Source organism: Columba livia, chromosome 2 (assembly GCF_036013475.1).
Source record: "Columba livia isolate bColLiv1 breed racing homer chromosome 2, bColLiv1.pat.W.v2, whole genome shotgun sequence".
Classification (NCBI taxonomy): Eukaryota; Metazoa; Chordata; class Aves; order Columbiformes; family Columbidae; genus Columba; species Columba livia.
Genome location: NC_088603.1, coordinates 1,894,663 through 1,910,854, shown reverse-complemented (window position 1 = coordinate 1,910,854; position 16,192 = coordinate 1,894,663). Strand labels below are relative to the sequence as shown.

At 46.5% G+C, this 16,192-nt stretch overlaps 1 protein-coding gene across 4 annotated transcripts in view; it reads left to right on the top strand.

Annotated features, from left to right (window-relative positions):
- Nucleotides 1–16,192, top strand: part of PTH1R (parathyroid hormone 1 receptor) — a 131,047-nt gene that overhangs the window by 59,617 nt on the left and 55,238 nt on the right. For 3 of the 4 annotated variants that reach the window (XM_065050222.1, XM_065050223.1, XM_005512122.4), the window contains one exon: nucleotides 12,148–12,253. In XM_065050222.1, coding sequence (XP_064906294.1) covers nucleotides 12,148–12,253 — 106 coding nt within the window. Of the gene's footprint in view, nucleotides 1–6,805; nucleotides 6,843–12,147; nucleotides 12,254–16,192 lie in introns of those variants that run through there. The other variant, XM_021300680.2, reaches the window with a different exon arrangement.

Below are 16,192 nucleotides of genomic sequence, written 5' to 3'. Positions count from 1 at the left end.
AGAAAGCTGAGATTTGAAAAGGTGTGTAGGTACCTGAACATCTTCTGAGTTCAACACCAAATTCGTACAAGATCAGTCTGAACCCCCAACTGAGGCTGGTTTGCCTCTTGGCAAATGCTCTGCTCTGTGGGTGCTGAGTTGTGACCCATTGTCTGAACCAGGGAGCTGAAGCTCTACAGCTACCTGAAAGGAGGCTGTAACATGGAAGGTGTTGGTCTCTTCTCCCAAGTAACAAGCGATAGGACAAAAGGAAATGGCCTCAGGTTGTGCCAGGGGAGGCTGAGGTTGGATCTTGGGAACAATTTCTTCCCCAAAGGGCTGTCAGGCATTGGAACAGGCTGCCCAGGGCAGTGCTGGAGTCACCATCCCTGGAGGGCTGGACAGACGGAGATGAGGTTCTCAGGGACATGGGGCAGTGCCAGAGGTGGGGGAACAGTTGCACTCGATGATCTTGAGGGTCTTTTACAACCAAAATTATTCTGTGTTTCTCTGAAGCTGCTGCTGCAGGGCTGTTGGGAGCTGCCTGACACCGCGTGTGCTCTGGAGTCCTGGTCCTACTCTTGTAAGTGCCTGTATGGGCTGACTAGGAGTCACCTCCACATCTTATCTCCCTTTTGGCTGGCAATTTTGGGCCATTCTACGCTTGAGAAGTGTGAGGAATGTGCCATGAATGCAAGGGCAGGTGGAATATAAGGGGATTCAGATGATGAAGTGGGGGTGTTCTCAGTGTATTAACATTTTTATGGAGATCCAGTCCATGAAGTCAGTGGACATCAGAGCATGACGTACTTCATCTTACAGCTCTCCATCACTCTGCCTCTTCTGCCCAGAGCAACCTTCCTCCTCTTTAGATGCCTTGAGTTCTTCAGTGGCCCAAGGATGATGTTTTGGTTGAGACATGCCAAGGATGATGTTACACAAAAGCATCTCCAGCTGGAGTGCATTAAGACAGCACTGTTTGTATCTTTGGCTCAGCTGACTGCAACCATCTGTCTTGTCTGAGGATGTCTCTGAGCACTTGAGTAAAAGACCGAACTCCATCTTCCTCATCCAGGGAGGGTATTCCTAGAAAGACTTAAAAATCAGTGCCTGAAGCTTTGAGAACCAGGAGAGAAAACTAAAAGAGGGAGTTGTTTTTGAGAGGTGCAAGAGAACTGGGAAGACAAAGGGGAAGGAGTATCCCATGAAGAATCAAGAAAAATAGGTCCCTTCTGTTGTTCTGTCCAAGTTACATTATCTGTCACATAACTGAAGCAGACTTTCCTTAAACAATTTCAGGACTACAGGGTCTATAGTCAGATGATCCTCCTTGCATTTGTGTTAGGACAATGGGAAGAAAAAAAGAGGTATCCATTTTCATAAGCGATCCCCTTCCATGGCCTTTTGGACTCCTGTTTTGCAAAACAAAATAAAATGTAAAAGCAAAAAAAAAGGGCAGAAACCAAGCCTCATAGCCCTGAGATTTGTGAAAAAATCATGGTAGGCAGCAGGGTATGAAACCAAAACAAACATCTACTTCAAAGAATGAGAGGGGAAAACAAGAGAGAGAGAAGCTAGACCATGAGTTGGGTAATGGGTGGTCTTACACCACACTTATTTGTATCACCCCATGAAGAGAAAGGTAAGGGTGTGAGCCAAGACAAATCAAAACACAACACTGGAATCCCCAGGTTCCAGTATAGGTTGGGAAATTACATATTAGAGGGCAGTGTAGGGGAAAGGGAGCTGGGGGTCCTGGGGACAGCAGGGTGACCATGAGCCAGCACTGGGCCCTTGTGGCCAGGAAGCCAATGGTACCTGGGGTGGGTTAGAAGGGGGTGGTCAGTAGGTCAGAGAGGTTCTCCTGCCCCTCTGCTCTGCCCTGGTGAGACCACATCTGGAATATTGTGTCCAGTTGTGGCCCCTCAGTTCCAGCAGGACAGGGAACTGCTGGAGAGGGTTCAGCATAGGGCAACAAAGATGATTGAGGGAGGTGGAGCACCTCCCTTATGAAAAAAGGCTGAGGGAGCTGGGTCTCCTTAGTTTGGAGGAGACTGAGGTGGGACCTTATTAATGTTCATAAATATTTAAAGGGTGAGTGCCACGAGGATGGAGCCAGGCTCTTCTCGTGGCAAACAATGATAGGACAAGGGGTAATGGGATCAAGCTGAACACAAGAGGTTCCACTTACATTTGAGAAAAAACTTCTCAGTGAGGGTGACAGAGCACTGGAACAGGCTGCCCAGGGGGGTTGTGGAGTCTCCTTCTCTGGAGACATTCAAGACCCGCCTGGACATGTTCCTGTGCGATCTCACCTGGGTGTTCCTGCTCCAGCAGGGGGATTGGACTAGATGAACTTTTGAGGTCCCTTCCAATCCCAAACATACTGTGATACTGTGATACAATGTCAAATATACAACAAGGCACTGAGAAACAGGAACACAAGCTCCTCAAAGGTGTGTAGATGCCTCCTAGACATGGGAGATCTGTGTCTGAGGGTAGGATGAAGAGCCAGCCCGGTATGGGAAGCTGTGGGAAGGGTTGAGACAGGACCGAACACAATGGGAGGTTATTCAGCTTTCTCCGAGCCCGGGAAGCTGGAGCTGATACTGTCTTGCTGTTCCGGAGCAGGCATGGGTTAGGTGATGTGGTCAAGGGATTAAGGCAAAACCACCAACTACATTTAGCTTCTGGGAGGCTAGGAAAAGCAGGTAGAGGGAAGAGCAGCTTGTGCACTAACCTCTCAGTGCTTCCCCAGCTTGTGGCCAGAGTTATATCTCATCAGGATCCAAACAGCTCTTCTTCCCCTTCACGTCAACTCCTTTTCCCCCACCCTCTTCTTCATCTGGATGCCTCTTGAGTCTCCTCCTCCTTTCACCTTTCTGTCATCACACCCTCTTGGTTTGATTGTCCCATTTTGGTGTTTCTAAGCTCAGTCTTTAAAAGGAGTGAGACATTTTGTGATTCCCATCCTCTGGAAGTGGGATGGGGTGAAGGACACAAACGTCGATTCACGTGGCAGGACAGCGATGCCGAGAGCTCAGCTCAGCAACCACCTGCCCAAGCTCTCAAATCTGCATCCCTGCCATCATTGCAACATCACTATGGGCAGTGGAATGGGCTTCAAACCTGCTTTCTCCTGCCTAGACCTGGCTTCTCCATGAGTCCAGGGTCTCCTGCTACAAAACAACCTTCCTCTCCCCATCCTCTTCACCACTCCGGTGTCCTGAGCAAACCACAGCTCCATGGTTTTTGTGATTAGCTGCTGGCAGCAGCTCGTGCCTCTGCTGCTCTCACTACTGTATCTCTGGCTGGGCCAACTGGCACTTCAGCTTTATTTATTTTTAATCTTTCCAGCACTAACTTGAAAAGGAATAGGTTTCAAACCACTTTTTTTTTTTTTTCCATAATGTTGGAAATAATGACTATTCAGTTGAATTAAATCCCTCAGGGCAGAAAATGTACCTCTCTCTGGTCTCCCCCCAGTTATTTCCACTTTGCAACAAATTGCCCCCAATGGATTTTGTTGTTTCTGTATGGCCTTCGTGCCAGGGCACTGATAATGTGCAGGCAAGCAGAGGCTAAGAAGCATGGAGGTCGCAGGAAAGTAAGAAAGTGAATTAGATCATTTGGGCTGTGGGTAAATCCAGCATTGCCCAAATTAGAAGAGAATAAACACTGTTTATCTGTATTTACTCTGCTTGCTCTCTCCACAAGGGAGATGCTGTAAGCCAGCACTGAAATATGAAGTGTCAGACCCTCACAAGTCCAAGCACGAGTCCAGAGCAGCTTTTAGGGAGTGAGGGATGTAATTTGCCTGAAGTGCCATCTTCCAGAGTCAAGTGGTGGGGTCACAATCTCTTTCTGAACCCAACAAGGAGTTTTGCTTGCCAGGGTGCATGTAGCCTGAGTGACTGCAAAAGCCAGCACACAAATCCAGCAAATCACAAGCATATCTGTATTTCTTCTGTGAAATACAGCCAGACACGGGGCACAGTTAATCACCAGCTGAGTTGCAGCCTGGCAGATCCTACTTTGCTGTAGGACTGGCGGTAAACGCAGTAACAGAGATTGCACAGGGTACATTTTGTCCAAGACAGCACATACAAATCCCTGATCCTTCCATACTTGCCAGGGTTCATCAGGGCTTGAGTAAACCAGCAGAGCCCAGCGGGCAGGAGATGCAGGGCTTGTACAAACACTCACAGAAGGGTAGGAAAACAGAGAAGACAAACTAGATATCTAATTCAAATCACAAAATAATTCTTAGAATCATAGAATCGTTTGAGTTGGAAGGAATCTTCCCAGCTTATCCAGTCGCACCTCTGCCATGAGCAGGGACATCTTCACCAGCTCAGGTTGCTCAGAGCCCCGTCCAGCCTGGCCTGGGATGTCTCCAGGGATGGTTCATCCACCACTTCTTTGGCCAACCTGGGACAGGCTCTCACCACCCTCAGGGGCAAAAATTTCTCCCTCATGTCTGGCCTGAATCCCACCTCTTTTATTTTAAAACCATCACCCCTTTTCCAGTCATAACAGGCCCTGCTAAAAAGTCTGTCCCCAAGAGAATCCGTCCTCTCTTATCTAAAGGAGGACAATGCTCAATTCTTGCCCCGTATTGCCACCCCACTAGTGATCAACCTCATGCAACACCTTGTGTTCCCAACCACCTCCACCCTGCCACTTCTCCCTTCTTCTCAGCAAGTCCCCATTGCCATGAGCTCCCGACCAACCTACTTTTGGTTCAGCCCACACTGAAAGCTACATCAGCTCCTGTCAAAGGCAGCTGATCCCCTGCCCTGTGACATTATTTAGATGTGCCACCCTGGCCTGCATGCCTGGCATCAACACCACATTGCCCTCAGTCCAGCCTGATGCTCTGATCTCAGTAAAGGTATGCTCACCTGTAGTAGCTGCAGGTCTTGTCTAAGATTACACTTGATTCGAATTATCTCCTAATCCTAACAGCGTTTTTGAGCCTTACAGAAATTAGGAGTGCGGTTGCTCCATCAGCAAGGCTGGAATGAAGCTCTAATTTAGTCTCCTTTCTGCTTGTGCCCTCAGCTCAGCTGCAGGGTCTGCTGCAGAAAAAGAAATTGGTTTATGACCTTATATTGCTTGGTTTTGGTGTTTGGACCCTTCATCCAGCTCACCTAAGGCACTGTTAAAAGAAAAACTCAGAAGTGTTTTGTCACACTCCCCAAAACTGATTGTTGGTCTCTGTGTCCCCATCCCAGCTCAGTCCATCTGGTTCACTCTTCACAAAAGGACAGCCCTATGAGTGTGGACCATGGGAAGTTGAGGTTGGATCCGGGGAACAATTTCTTCCCCAAAGAGCTGTGGGGCATTGGAACAGGCTGCCCAGGGCAGTGCTGGAGTCACCATCCCTGGATGGGTTGAACAGATGCAGAGATGAGGTTCTCAGGGACACGGGTTAGTGTAAGCGCTAGGTTAATGGTTGGACTCAATGAACTTGAGGGTCTTTTCCAATCAAAATGATTCTAGAATTCTATGATCACCCTACCAGGGTTGTTTTGGGTTGCAATCTGCATGGCCGATTCCACCTACGTCCCACCTTGTTCCCACATCCTTGGGACCCACATCCCTTTTTCTTCCATATCACCAGCACTGATGCTTTCAGTTTCACATTCCTCATGTCCCCCACTCCTCCCTGCACCCCTTTTCTGCTTCATACCAGCGATTACCTTGACTACTGCTGTCCAAGATGGTGATCACCAGCAGTCCCTTGCCTTGGGCCCATCGACCAGCTGTGATGCTCTCAACCCCAAACAAGGAATCTGTTTGCCTTTAGCTGTTTTTTTGAGCCGCTGCCAGGGAAGTTTCACAAAAAGGATAGTGTTATTTCTGAAAATGAGTCCCATAAACAAGGATGAATATGACCTCCCCGTTGAGATTTGGGGTTTACTTTAGTGGCTGGGAGATCAGCCAATGAAATGGAAATACCAGAAAACATTATCATAATTACCCCTTGGCCTCCTCTTGGGGCAAGGGAAAAGGGGGGGGGAGAAAAAAAGAAAAAGCTGAACCAGAACTGATTTAACAGCTTTGGATAGCATTGTCATTTTACCCTTCCCCGCTTGGCCTGCCTCTTGCTCTGTTTTTCTGCTTTCTCTGAATAAGGGGGAGGAAAACAAAATCAGCTTTCCTAGATCTTTTCCCCACAAGGGACTTTTTTTCTGGCAAAAAAACAGTGCTTGGAGCCGAGAGGTGATGAACATTGAGAAAGAGTAGCAGATGGGTTTTGATTGCGAAACTGGGGAGGCCACAGAGGAGCCCCCATCACATCCCTGCACCTCGTCCGTAACAGCAGGAGAGAAGGGCAAAGCCATCCTTGTGAACCTCCCTGTGCAGAGCCCACTGTGCCTGTACCCCTGCAGCTTGTACAAACTGGATGCCAAGTAAGGTCAGCGCAAGACTTTATGCTGAAGCAAGTCAGATTTGCTGTCAGCTCTTTTGGAGTGATTAACTTCTGCAGAGGCACGATGACCTCATATTTCTAAATAGTTGGATGTGGGAGATGTACCTGTTTGTGACCATATTTCTGATTTCCCTGAGATGCTTCTGTTGCTCCCAGAGCTCACACCAGCAAAAGTTCTACTCCTAAACTCCACAGATCTTCTCAACATTGCTAACAAGTACAATTACTGCAGCCTCCAGCTGCACCAAAAGAAAAAAATCCCCACAGCTGATCTGATTTATTTAGGTGGTGGCTTGAGGTGGAAATGTATTTCAGCTGTATGTAAATAATCAGTGACTATAAGAGGAACTCTGGCCAAATACCTCAGCTTTTTAAATGTCATCCTGGATGCCCCCAGTTGGCCAGCAAGGCAGGTATTATGTTGGTAAGTACACAGGATGTTTGTTCCTTTCTGTTGGCTAACGAGTATCTGCAAAATGAGAAGGTTAGAGGTGCTGGGCTGCAAATGGGTGGGTTCTTGGTAAATGATGATGTAAGATGTTGAACACGTTAATTTAGTTGAGTTGGGGCTGCAGTTCTCACTTGGGTGAAGCACTTTTAGAACCTCTTATCTACTTTTTCATGGTCCTGTGCAGCAAGGGCATAGAATATGCAAAGTAGATTGTGTTGAGCACATCAAATGGGACCATGCCCAGAACGTACATGTCTGTTCCTTGATGCTCAGCAGGGCACAAGTTTTCTGTGGCCTTAGAAAGAGAGGAACTACAGATATATCTGAAAATAGCCTTATTCAGTCAATCTTTGGTCCTAACAGGCCATCCTAAGCAGATGCCATCTTAGGATGTTTAGAGAAAGAGACAGCTCTTAGGTTGTCATTTGCTGATCAGCAGTTTAAGACCTTCCTGAATCAACTTTGCATCCAGGATACAGTCTTTAACAGCTACTGCTGGATTTGTCCTTTATTGATTTGTCTAGTTTTATTTTGAGTCCATTATCCTGGTTCTTTTAGACCTTGTTGTCTTCATCTTGTGCCTCCAAGGTCTCAAATTCTGCAAAACTGTGACTAATTATCCCCCTTTCTCTGCTCCGCTCAGTATCTCACAGATACCTTTCATACCGACACCTTCTTCTTGGAAAGGGTGTTGGAACAGGGTGCCCAGGCAGTGTTGGAGTCACCATGCCTGGAGGGGTTTAAAAGGCATTTAGATGAGGTTGTCAGGGACGTGGTTTAGTGCTAGGGTTAGGTTATGGTTGGACTCTATGATCCTGAGGGTGTCTTCCAACCAAAATGATTCCATGGTTCTATCTACAGCCCCACCTCTCTCCCAACCCGAGGGATCAAATCCCCCCCAAAGCAGGGGCTGCTTCACCAGCAGCAGCTCCCACCTGTAATGAGCTCCTACAGCCCATACCTCAGCACTTCTGATAATTGAGCCACTTATTTCACTGCCTGCGGATATTCAGATTCCAAAAAAGCTGGCATGCGCAACTGCTAATGATTTTAGCAAGGCTGTCCCACAGTATTTTTGGATCAGGTGTCAAGACTGTTTGTCAAAGAAAAAGTTTTGCCAAATACGTCTAGCACCATGAGTGCACCTATGTTGCAAAGTGAATGTTCTTGTGGATTTCTTTTAACCTTTGACAGACAGAAGAGAAAGATGAGTCGGGCAATACCATTTTAAGATCACAGAATCCCAGAATGTCAGGGATTGGAAGGGACCTGGAAAGCTGATCCAGTGCAATCCCCCCATGGAGCAGGAACACCCGGATGAGGTTACACAGGAAGGTGTCCAGGCGGGTTGGAATGTCTGCACAGAAGGAGACTCCACAACCCCCTGGGCAGCCTGGGCCAGGCTCTGCCACCCTCACTGAGAAGTTGTTTCTTCTCAAATTTAAGTGGAACCTCCTGTGTTCCAATTTGAACCCATTACTCCTTGTCCTATCATTGGTTGTCACTGAGAAGAGCCTGGCTCCATGCTCCTGACACTCACCCTTTACATATTTGTAAACATGATCAGAAAATCCAGAGCAAGAAAATCAGATCCACAGGAAAAAGTAGTATTGAACTGTCAAAAGTGCTCCAGCAGCTGACAGGTCCAAAGCTGGTCCCTGGTTTCCAGCTGTGGGTGTCTGCCCTGTCCTACCTACTGTCCCTTGAGCCCCAGGCTGAGCTGTTGTAGCGTCTGATCTGGCAGCACACTGCTTAATTCTCCATCCCTGGAGAGTTTTCAGCCTGGCTTAGACACTGAAACATCTCGGCAAGAGGCTTGACAAGGGATGGGTGCAAAGCGTGATGACAGGTGGGAAAGCGAGGTTGGGACAGGAGGGGATGACAAGTTCAGAACCACCAGCTATCAGCCTCATTTGCATCTGAGGTGTTTAGTGTGAGTTATTCAGCCACAAAGGAGAAGCATGGCCAGACTGCACAGTTCTCTTGCAAGTCTCCTGAGAACAGGTGTCCCCTTCAAATCACAGGGTTTAATGAAAATCCCTGTCCTTATTCATATATGCATTTACACATGTTTCAGCCACCTTAATCAAGGAGAAATGCAGAAATATGTGTCCAGAACATATCTCTCAACATTTATACTAGTTTGGGAGGAAGGGAGAGAATGGGAAGACTTTTTTTTAAGGGTCTGGCAGGTTTTTTGTAAATTTAAGACCAATAACCAGGGCTTAGGTAAGCTGAAAACCTTGGTAGATTTTGGAGCCCTGCCCCAGCCATTCTGCCCAGCTCTGGGCACAGAGCTTGGTGACTTATTTCCATTTCTGGGAAGAAAAAGTTATCTTTTATGCCTGTCCCAGAGACCATCCGTCCCTCTGGCTGGGAGCTGCCCTACTTTCGGAGCATGGCCAAACGAGCCTGAGGACTAAGCGTGCAAGGGATGAATCATTTGAAATGCCTGAGGTCAGATCCTGCTCTGGCTACTATAAATCCAGACTAACTCCCCCAGCTTTTGTGGAATCACTCAGGGTTTATGTACATATAAATGACAGCAGGATTTGACCCAGAGGCTTTGTGTTTCCAATGAAAGAGTTGAAATGTGGGATGTTGCCTTAAATGTGGACAGGCCAAACATCTGGAAAGGGATGGCTTTGTTTTGCATTAACATTAATGCGGTTTTGAAACCGATTCCCACTTCTGAAGGATTTTTAGTGTGGATTTTTTCCAAGGACATGAAAAACTAACTTCTACTTTACTCAGAATGTCCTTATCAGATCTAGCTATCCATCTGTGTGTCCATTACCACACCAGCTGCTCAAACATCCATCGTTCCTCTCCGTAGAAGCACACTGGGAAATGGAATCTGAGTTTACTTCTATGCTGTATTTCATTAACCCTCATTATGTCACTTGTTGGAGGAAATGGAATCTGAGTCTACTTCTATGCTGTATTTCATTAACCCTCATTATGTCACTTGTTGTAAGTCCTGCTCGAGAACTGATTGGCCTTCAGCTGGTTTATCTTACTCGCCTTCCAAACTGAATTAACTTAAAATGAGTGAAGAAACCTGAATTCTGAATGGCAGTGGTTTGGGGCAGTGCAAGATGTCTCTACAACTTGTCTACAAGTTTCCTTCTCATCTGCAGATCACTACTGGCTTCACAAAGTTTTATATTCTTTCCTTTGCTTGCCTGTGCTATGCATTGACCTTTAGGTCCGCTCCATCTATCGGGATGTGGAGCGCTACCCTAGGTTTTGCATTACAGATTTCCATTGGCCAGTCTCACCAGCACAGTCAATATAAGAAAGAAGAAAAAATATGTTGTTTTGTATTAAAATGTACTTCAGCCCTTGTTGCTTACATTAGGCTTTTACAACTGAGTCCTAAGTTCTGTACAAATCCAGGGAGAGGCAACATCTGTTCTCGTTGCATTTATAGCCCGATTAATCAAGACAGACAAATGTTAGGGAAACAAAGGCAATGAGAAGAGCAGTGATTTATCCCAACTTATTACATCACTTAATTATTTCAGGCTACTGCCTTACAAACATCTTTCTCTTGGGAGGCCTATAAGCTGTTGTACACGGCTGTTCTGTGTTTTGAACAACCTTTGGGGTGATCTTGGGGATGAGGATTCCTCTCAGTCCTGACCTCCCACAAGCTCTTCTGCTATGACTGGCAGAGTACCAAGGATGCACCCAGACCCCAAAGATTTCACAAGGGTGGCCAGATCCCTCATGTGTCACACAGAGAGGCTTGCCAGTAGATGGACATAGTCCACAGCTTTCTTCTCTCTCTTCTATGCTGCAAATAGGAAAGCACCTAGAAATTACAATCCCCATCACCCATTCACATCCAGGGTGGAAAATTAGCACAGGAGAAGGCTAAATATACTGTTTTTTTAGGGTGAAAGAGCAGGAAAGAAAAAAAGACAGTATCATCCCACGGTAGCTGGGATGGGTACACTGAAATTTATATCTATTCCTGCCAAAAAGTTCTTCCTCATCTAAGACCTTATCTGGCAGTGGGACTGGTCCTGGATGTCAGAGCAGGACGCCAAGTACCCAAGAGGCACATCAGAAAGTTAAAGCAGCCGTATTGCATTAGATCAAACCTCTGTGTGGTATAACAACCAAAATACTCACAAAACAAGCTTTCCTCATGGTTGTACCCCCAGCTTCCTGAGGCCAGCCATGCTTGATGTGAACACGCCAGTTTCCAGTTTCATTATCAGATATTTTTCTTTTTTTTTTTTGTTTTTATGACCAGCAGGTACCTTTGAGGGCCAAGTATCATCATTTATTCAGCAAGAAACAAACAGAGGAGGGTAAAACAGGCCCTGGGTGAAACATTGTCTGTTCTCTTCTTGTCCCTTGTCCTCTGGAGACCCTACAGGAGGAAAAAATTAATCTTTCCAGGATGATGCTCACAGCCTTTTTTTGCTGAGCCCTCAGACTCTGGGGGGCAGATGCTGTCAGGTCTTAGACCCTGTCTAAGGCAGCTGCCTCTGCACATGTTCTTGTATAGTTTGGGTTGAAGGTACCTTCAAAGCTCATCCAGTGCCACCCCTGCCATGAGCAGGGACATCTTCCCCAGCTCAGGTTGCTCAGAGCCCCGTCCGGCCTGGCCTGGGATGTCTCCAGGGATGGTTCATCCACCACCTCTCTGGGTACCTGGCCCAGGCTCTCACCCTTCTCCTGTTGACAGAGCCTGATGTCCTGTGGCCAAGGGTGGAAATAGCACTTCAATGATGATGGCAGACTGCAATTCCTAAAGAGAGAGGAGTCTTTGGTACTTTTAACTCCTGACAGTATTTTCCAAGAGGAGGGTGTCAGGAAACATAGCATTGCTCTGCTGTTCCCTGTGTATTGTATTTACTTACTCTTCTATGTCCCAAAGGGACCAGTTTATAGGAATGATATGCCAATATTATTTACTAGGATGTTGGTTTTATTCCCCTTGGGTAGTTGCCTCATCTCTGCAAGCTGGGGCATGCCACCTCAGAAATTGCTGCTTTCCTGTGTGTGCATGAGTATGATTGAGCAATTGCACCGTGCACTTCCTTTGCCACATAAGCAGATGATTCCACGTAGCATCTTGTAAGAGGTGTTTCTTGGGACACTAATTGCTGAGGAAACCGACATACACAGAGCAAGGCTGGTGGAAGAAACTGGTGATGCAAGGGAGATTTTTGCATTCAGAACACCTGCGTTGTCTAGGAAATTTCTGTCCTGCTGCTCTTGCCATGCTGAGGTTTAACCTCATTTCTCCCCATCACTGCAGGTGGATGCTGATGATGTCATCACCAAAGAGGAGCAGATCTTCCTACTGCTAAATGCCAAGGCTATGTGTGAACGACACCTGAAAGCCAAGGTGCCCAAGGTGCATGGTGAGTGTTCCCACAGCAACCCAGGCTGCATGGCTGGGTCTTTCTGCTCAATCCCAACCCTTGCCCTCAGTCCCATACATAAAGCTTAGAGCATGTGATGGAGACAGCTGAAGAATGCCCAACAGACTGTTTTTTCAGGTTAAGCTATGGCGAAGATCTTGTAGCATAAGGTGTTGGAAAGCAAGGTTGTCACAGCCTCTTTCTCCTGCACCAGAACACCAGGTGCCAAGGGGTCAGGAGGATGCAAGAGACATGGTCGCAGGTTTACAGCCCTCATCACTATTCCTAAAGCCCAGGCAAAGCTTGGGAGATAGCATCAGCCGTCGGTTCTCTCTTTGCAGCAAGACACAAGTGGTATGGGAAACAAAGCATCCTTCCACCACTACTTCTCTGTTTCCCTCTGACATACTCTCTGTATTCTCCTCAAATAGGCTCAAGCTCAGCTAAGCCTCTTTCTTCCACTTCCTTTCTATTTTGGGCTGCAAAATCACTACCAGATGTGGGGCTGGAGGGAGAAAGAAGGGAGAAAGCTCTCTCATGTGGGCAGCAGAGTAATCATCCCCCATTGGTTTCTTTCATCAATTTAACATGTGTTAATTATTGGCACTGGCGTTGTATGCTGAGGCACGCTGCACCCACCCAGCTAGTCCTGGGTGGGCATCCTGTCTCATCCTCTTCTATTGTCTGAGAGAAGGAGACAAGCCAGATTGCTTCCCACCTTCACTATTGCATCTCAGAGATCATTCCTCCCACCATCAGTGCTGTGGGAGTACCTGGAGACACCACCAGCAGAGGGAAAGGTCCCCAAAGCCAGCTGTGATTTTTAGAGCAGGGTTGCCTGCCCACCTGATGTCCCACTCCTGTTGGAAATGACAGCAAGGGGCCATAAAAACCCAGCTTTCATTTTATTCCAGGCCTTTGGCTTTACATCAGCCAAAACCTCAAGCCACATCCTCTGTTGCTTCTTTGTCCTGTACACCCACTGCCCAATTAACGCCCCATTAAAAAACACATGTGTAAAGGCATTTCCTTCTGTTGTACTACAGACCACCTGCCTACCTTGGGATCTGGTGACACCAACCAGCTGGTCTTGCCCTCACACCCTATTTTCTCACTCATCTCTATAATACTGTCAGCATTTAGTATTGATTTCTCTCCTTAATTGTCATCAGCAGTGTTGGTAAAGCTGGGGAGATGCATATGAATGAAAAGAAGACTTTGGGCTCTTAACTGTTGCCTGTTTGGTAGAGCAAATGAATCAAATCACAGGGCTTTGCAAACATGCCCTTGGTCCTGTTTTGAGACCTGGTTCTGCAGCTGAGGTCAGCTTTATCTCTTCCATTGACTGGAACAGAAAGAAATCTAACACATTGTCATTTAGATATCTCATGGATGCAAGTCCTGGCTTTGGAAAAAGCTATTCCGAGCTGCTTGAGCAATAAAACTCAGGCTCACTACTTCATCATCTGTAGCAAATTTCTGTTCAGTCCCAAATAGCACAGCCAAGAGGAGAAATTATCTTGATGTCAATACTCAACAGCAGTACATTCAAGGCTTTAAAGACTCAAGGCAATCATTTGCAACAAATAGTTGGATCAAATTAATCTGCAAGAGGTCTATTAATCGAACGGCAGAATTAATTTTGACTTAACCTTCCCCAAGAAACATTTTCTTAAGATGTTGTTAAAGATCCTCCAGTGGCAACACCTCTGTAACAACCCAGAAATTCACTTCAGCATTTCACTAACAAAGCAGTGAGTTGCTGGACCAAGTCTGAGATGATCTAAAGAGTCAATGGTCACAGATAGAGGATTTTGCAATTTGGTAAAGATCTTCCCATCACAGATTCTTAGACCACAGATGCCCTTGGACACGTTAAATGATTATGTTACAAGGTATTTGTGAAAAGACAAACTCGATCTCCATTTTGTGTTGTGCCTCCTCCTTCATGCTTCAGGAGCTGAAGGAGATGGATGGTTTTAGACCCTCTCGTGGGGTGAGGGCTGACAGAACAAAGGCTGTAATCTGCACTGCGTTCGCTTTAACGCAATTAATTTCTTGGCTAAGACTCAAAAGCTCAGTTTTTGCACAAAGCCTTCAGAGCCCAGGGTGAAAAATGGTTAGGTCCAGTCCATTCCTCCTTTGAGGATACAGAAACTGGGGTCTGGTTTCTATTTATGCTAAACACCCAAAGACATATGGGTTTGTGCCCTTCTCAGCCAGATGGAGGACCTCATCCCCATTGCCTCTTCCCTCACTACAAACCCAAAAGAAAAAACCACTGAAGGGCAGCATGGTCTTCACAATTAAGATACACCAGCCCCCACTTGCAGACAGAATTTATAGGGGCAAAGTGGTTGTGATTTGGAGCAACATAAATCCTGGGTGGCCACCCTAAACCTTCAGAAAGTCTCCTGTGATATTGCTCAGAGTATTTCTGACAAGCACCCACTTGGGTGGCAGAAGGACTCTTCTAACTGCCATGGAGGACTTGGGTTGTGTTACCTCCCCACCGGGTCCCCTATCTGTCTTGTCTTTGGGTATCTAGTGCTGTAGGATGGAGTTGACTCTCACAATGCATTTGTATTTTGGTTCTTCAAATTTTTGATGTTGAGGGTGGTAAAACACTGTCCCAGGTTGCCCAGAGAGGTGGTGGATGAACCATCCCTGGAGACATCCCAGGCCAGGCTGGATGGGGCTCTGAGCAACCTGAGCTGGGGAAGATGTCCCTGCTCATGGCAGGGGTGGCACTAGATGAGCTTTTAAGGTCCCTTCCAACCCAAACTGTTCTATAATTTAACCCTATGTTTGATAACACTGTCAATCTATAGCGTTGATATACCATGATATCTATACCAGAGTTTACCTGCTGGCAATACAGACTGATGGTCCCCACATCAGATGCACAAAGGACCTTTGCAAGATCTCCCATGTGGCAGCCAGCCCTTCTCCCTCCTCTCTTGGCAGGTCCCAGTGCCTCTTGAAAGCAAGGCTAGAGACCCAGCCTCTGCCCCTGGATTTTGTTTTTCTTTTCAGCAGTATGATGAATAGGTCTCACTCTGAAGTCTGCTTCTGCCAGAGCAGAACAGACTTATTTTATATTAGAGGTGGGGCAAGCCCCACTGAGAAGTATGTTTGCAGATCACAGGGAGCAGTGCACCCTGTGGCCTGACATGATTTATTGGTCTGATTGGTATTCAAAGGGCAAAAGAGAACAGGCACAGTCTATCTACTCTAAAATCTTAAAAAAAATAAAAATAAACTTAAAACCCCACCATGGCAACAATGGAAGTGACCACAAAATAAAGAAATCAACCCAGGTTCAAGGTGGTCAATACAGGAGGCAACATACACTCCTGGTTCAATTTAGCCATGTGAAATTTAGCTTCTGAAGTCTTCTAAATGGAAGAAACCATCTGCACATTCTTGATATATATGGCTGTAAGAATCATATACATGAGGCCCTGGAAGTTTGCACAATTTGCCCTGTTTGTTCATAATAACGCAGAGCTACTCCATGGCATCCTGGAGGACTTCAAACACCAACAATCTGCTTTGTAAAAGGGAGTAGGGGGTTGCAGTTTCATCTGATGTGACAGTGGCCCAGTGAACTTCAGCTGAAGAAATCACCCATAAAGTAAAAGCCATGGTCATTGGGGCTGTTATGAATTTGAGCCAAAGTTATCACAATGTTGGTGATAGCCTTGTGCTGGAGAGGTGGACTACTGATGACCCTGAACATCTGAACTCATCCTAGAGCTGGTGGACAGAAAAGCATCTTTTGGGGTGGCATCTGTCTCCCACCTGTCTCTAGATGTTGATCACAGATTAAACAGAGTATTGATGATTTAGATGGACCACTTAACATGCTGCAGTATGATGTGGTTACTGATGATGATGATGGTGTGAACCCAAGGAGCATACCCTAGCACTTAGCTT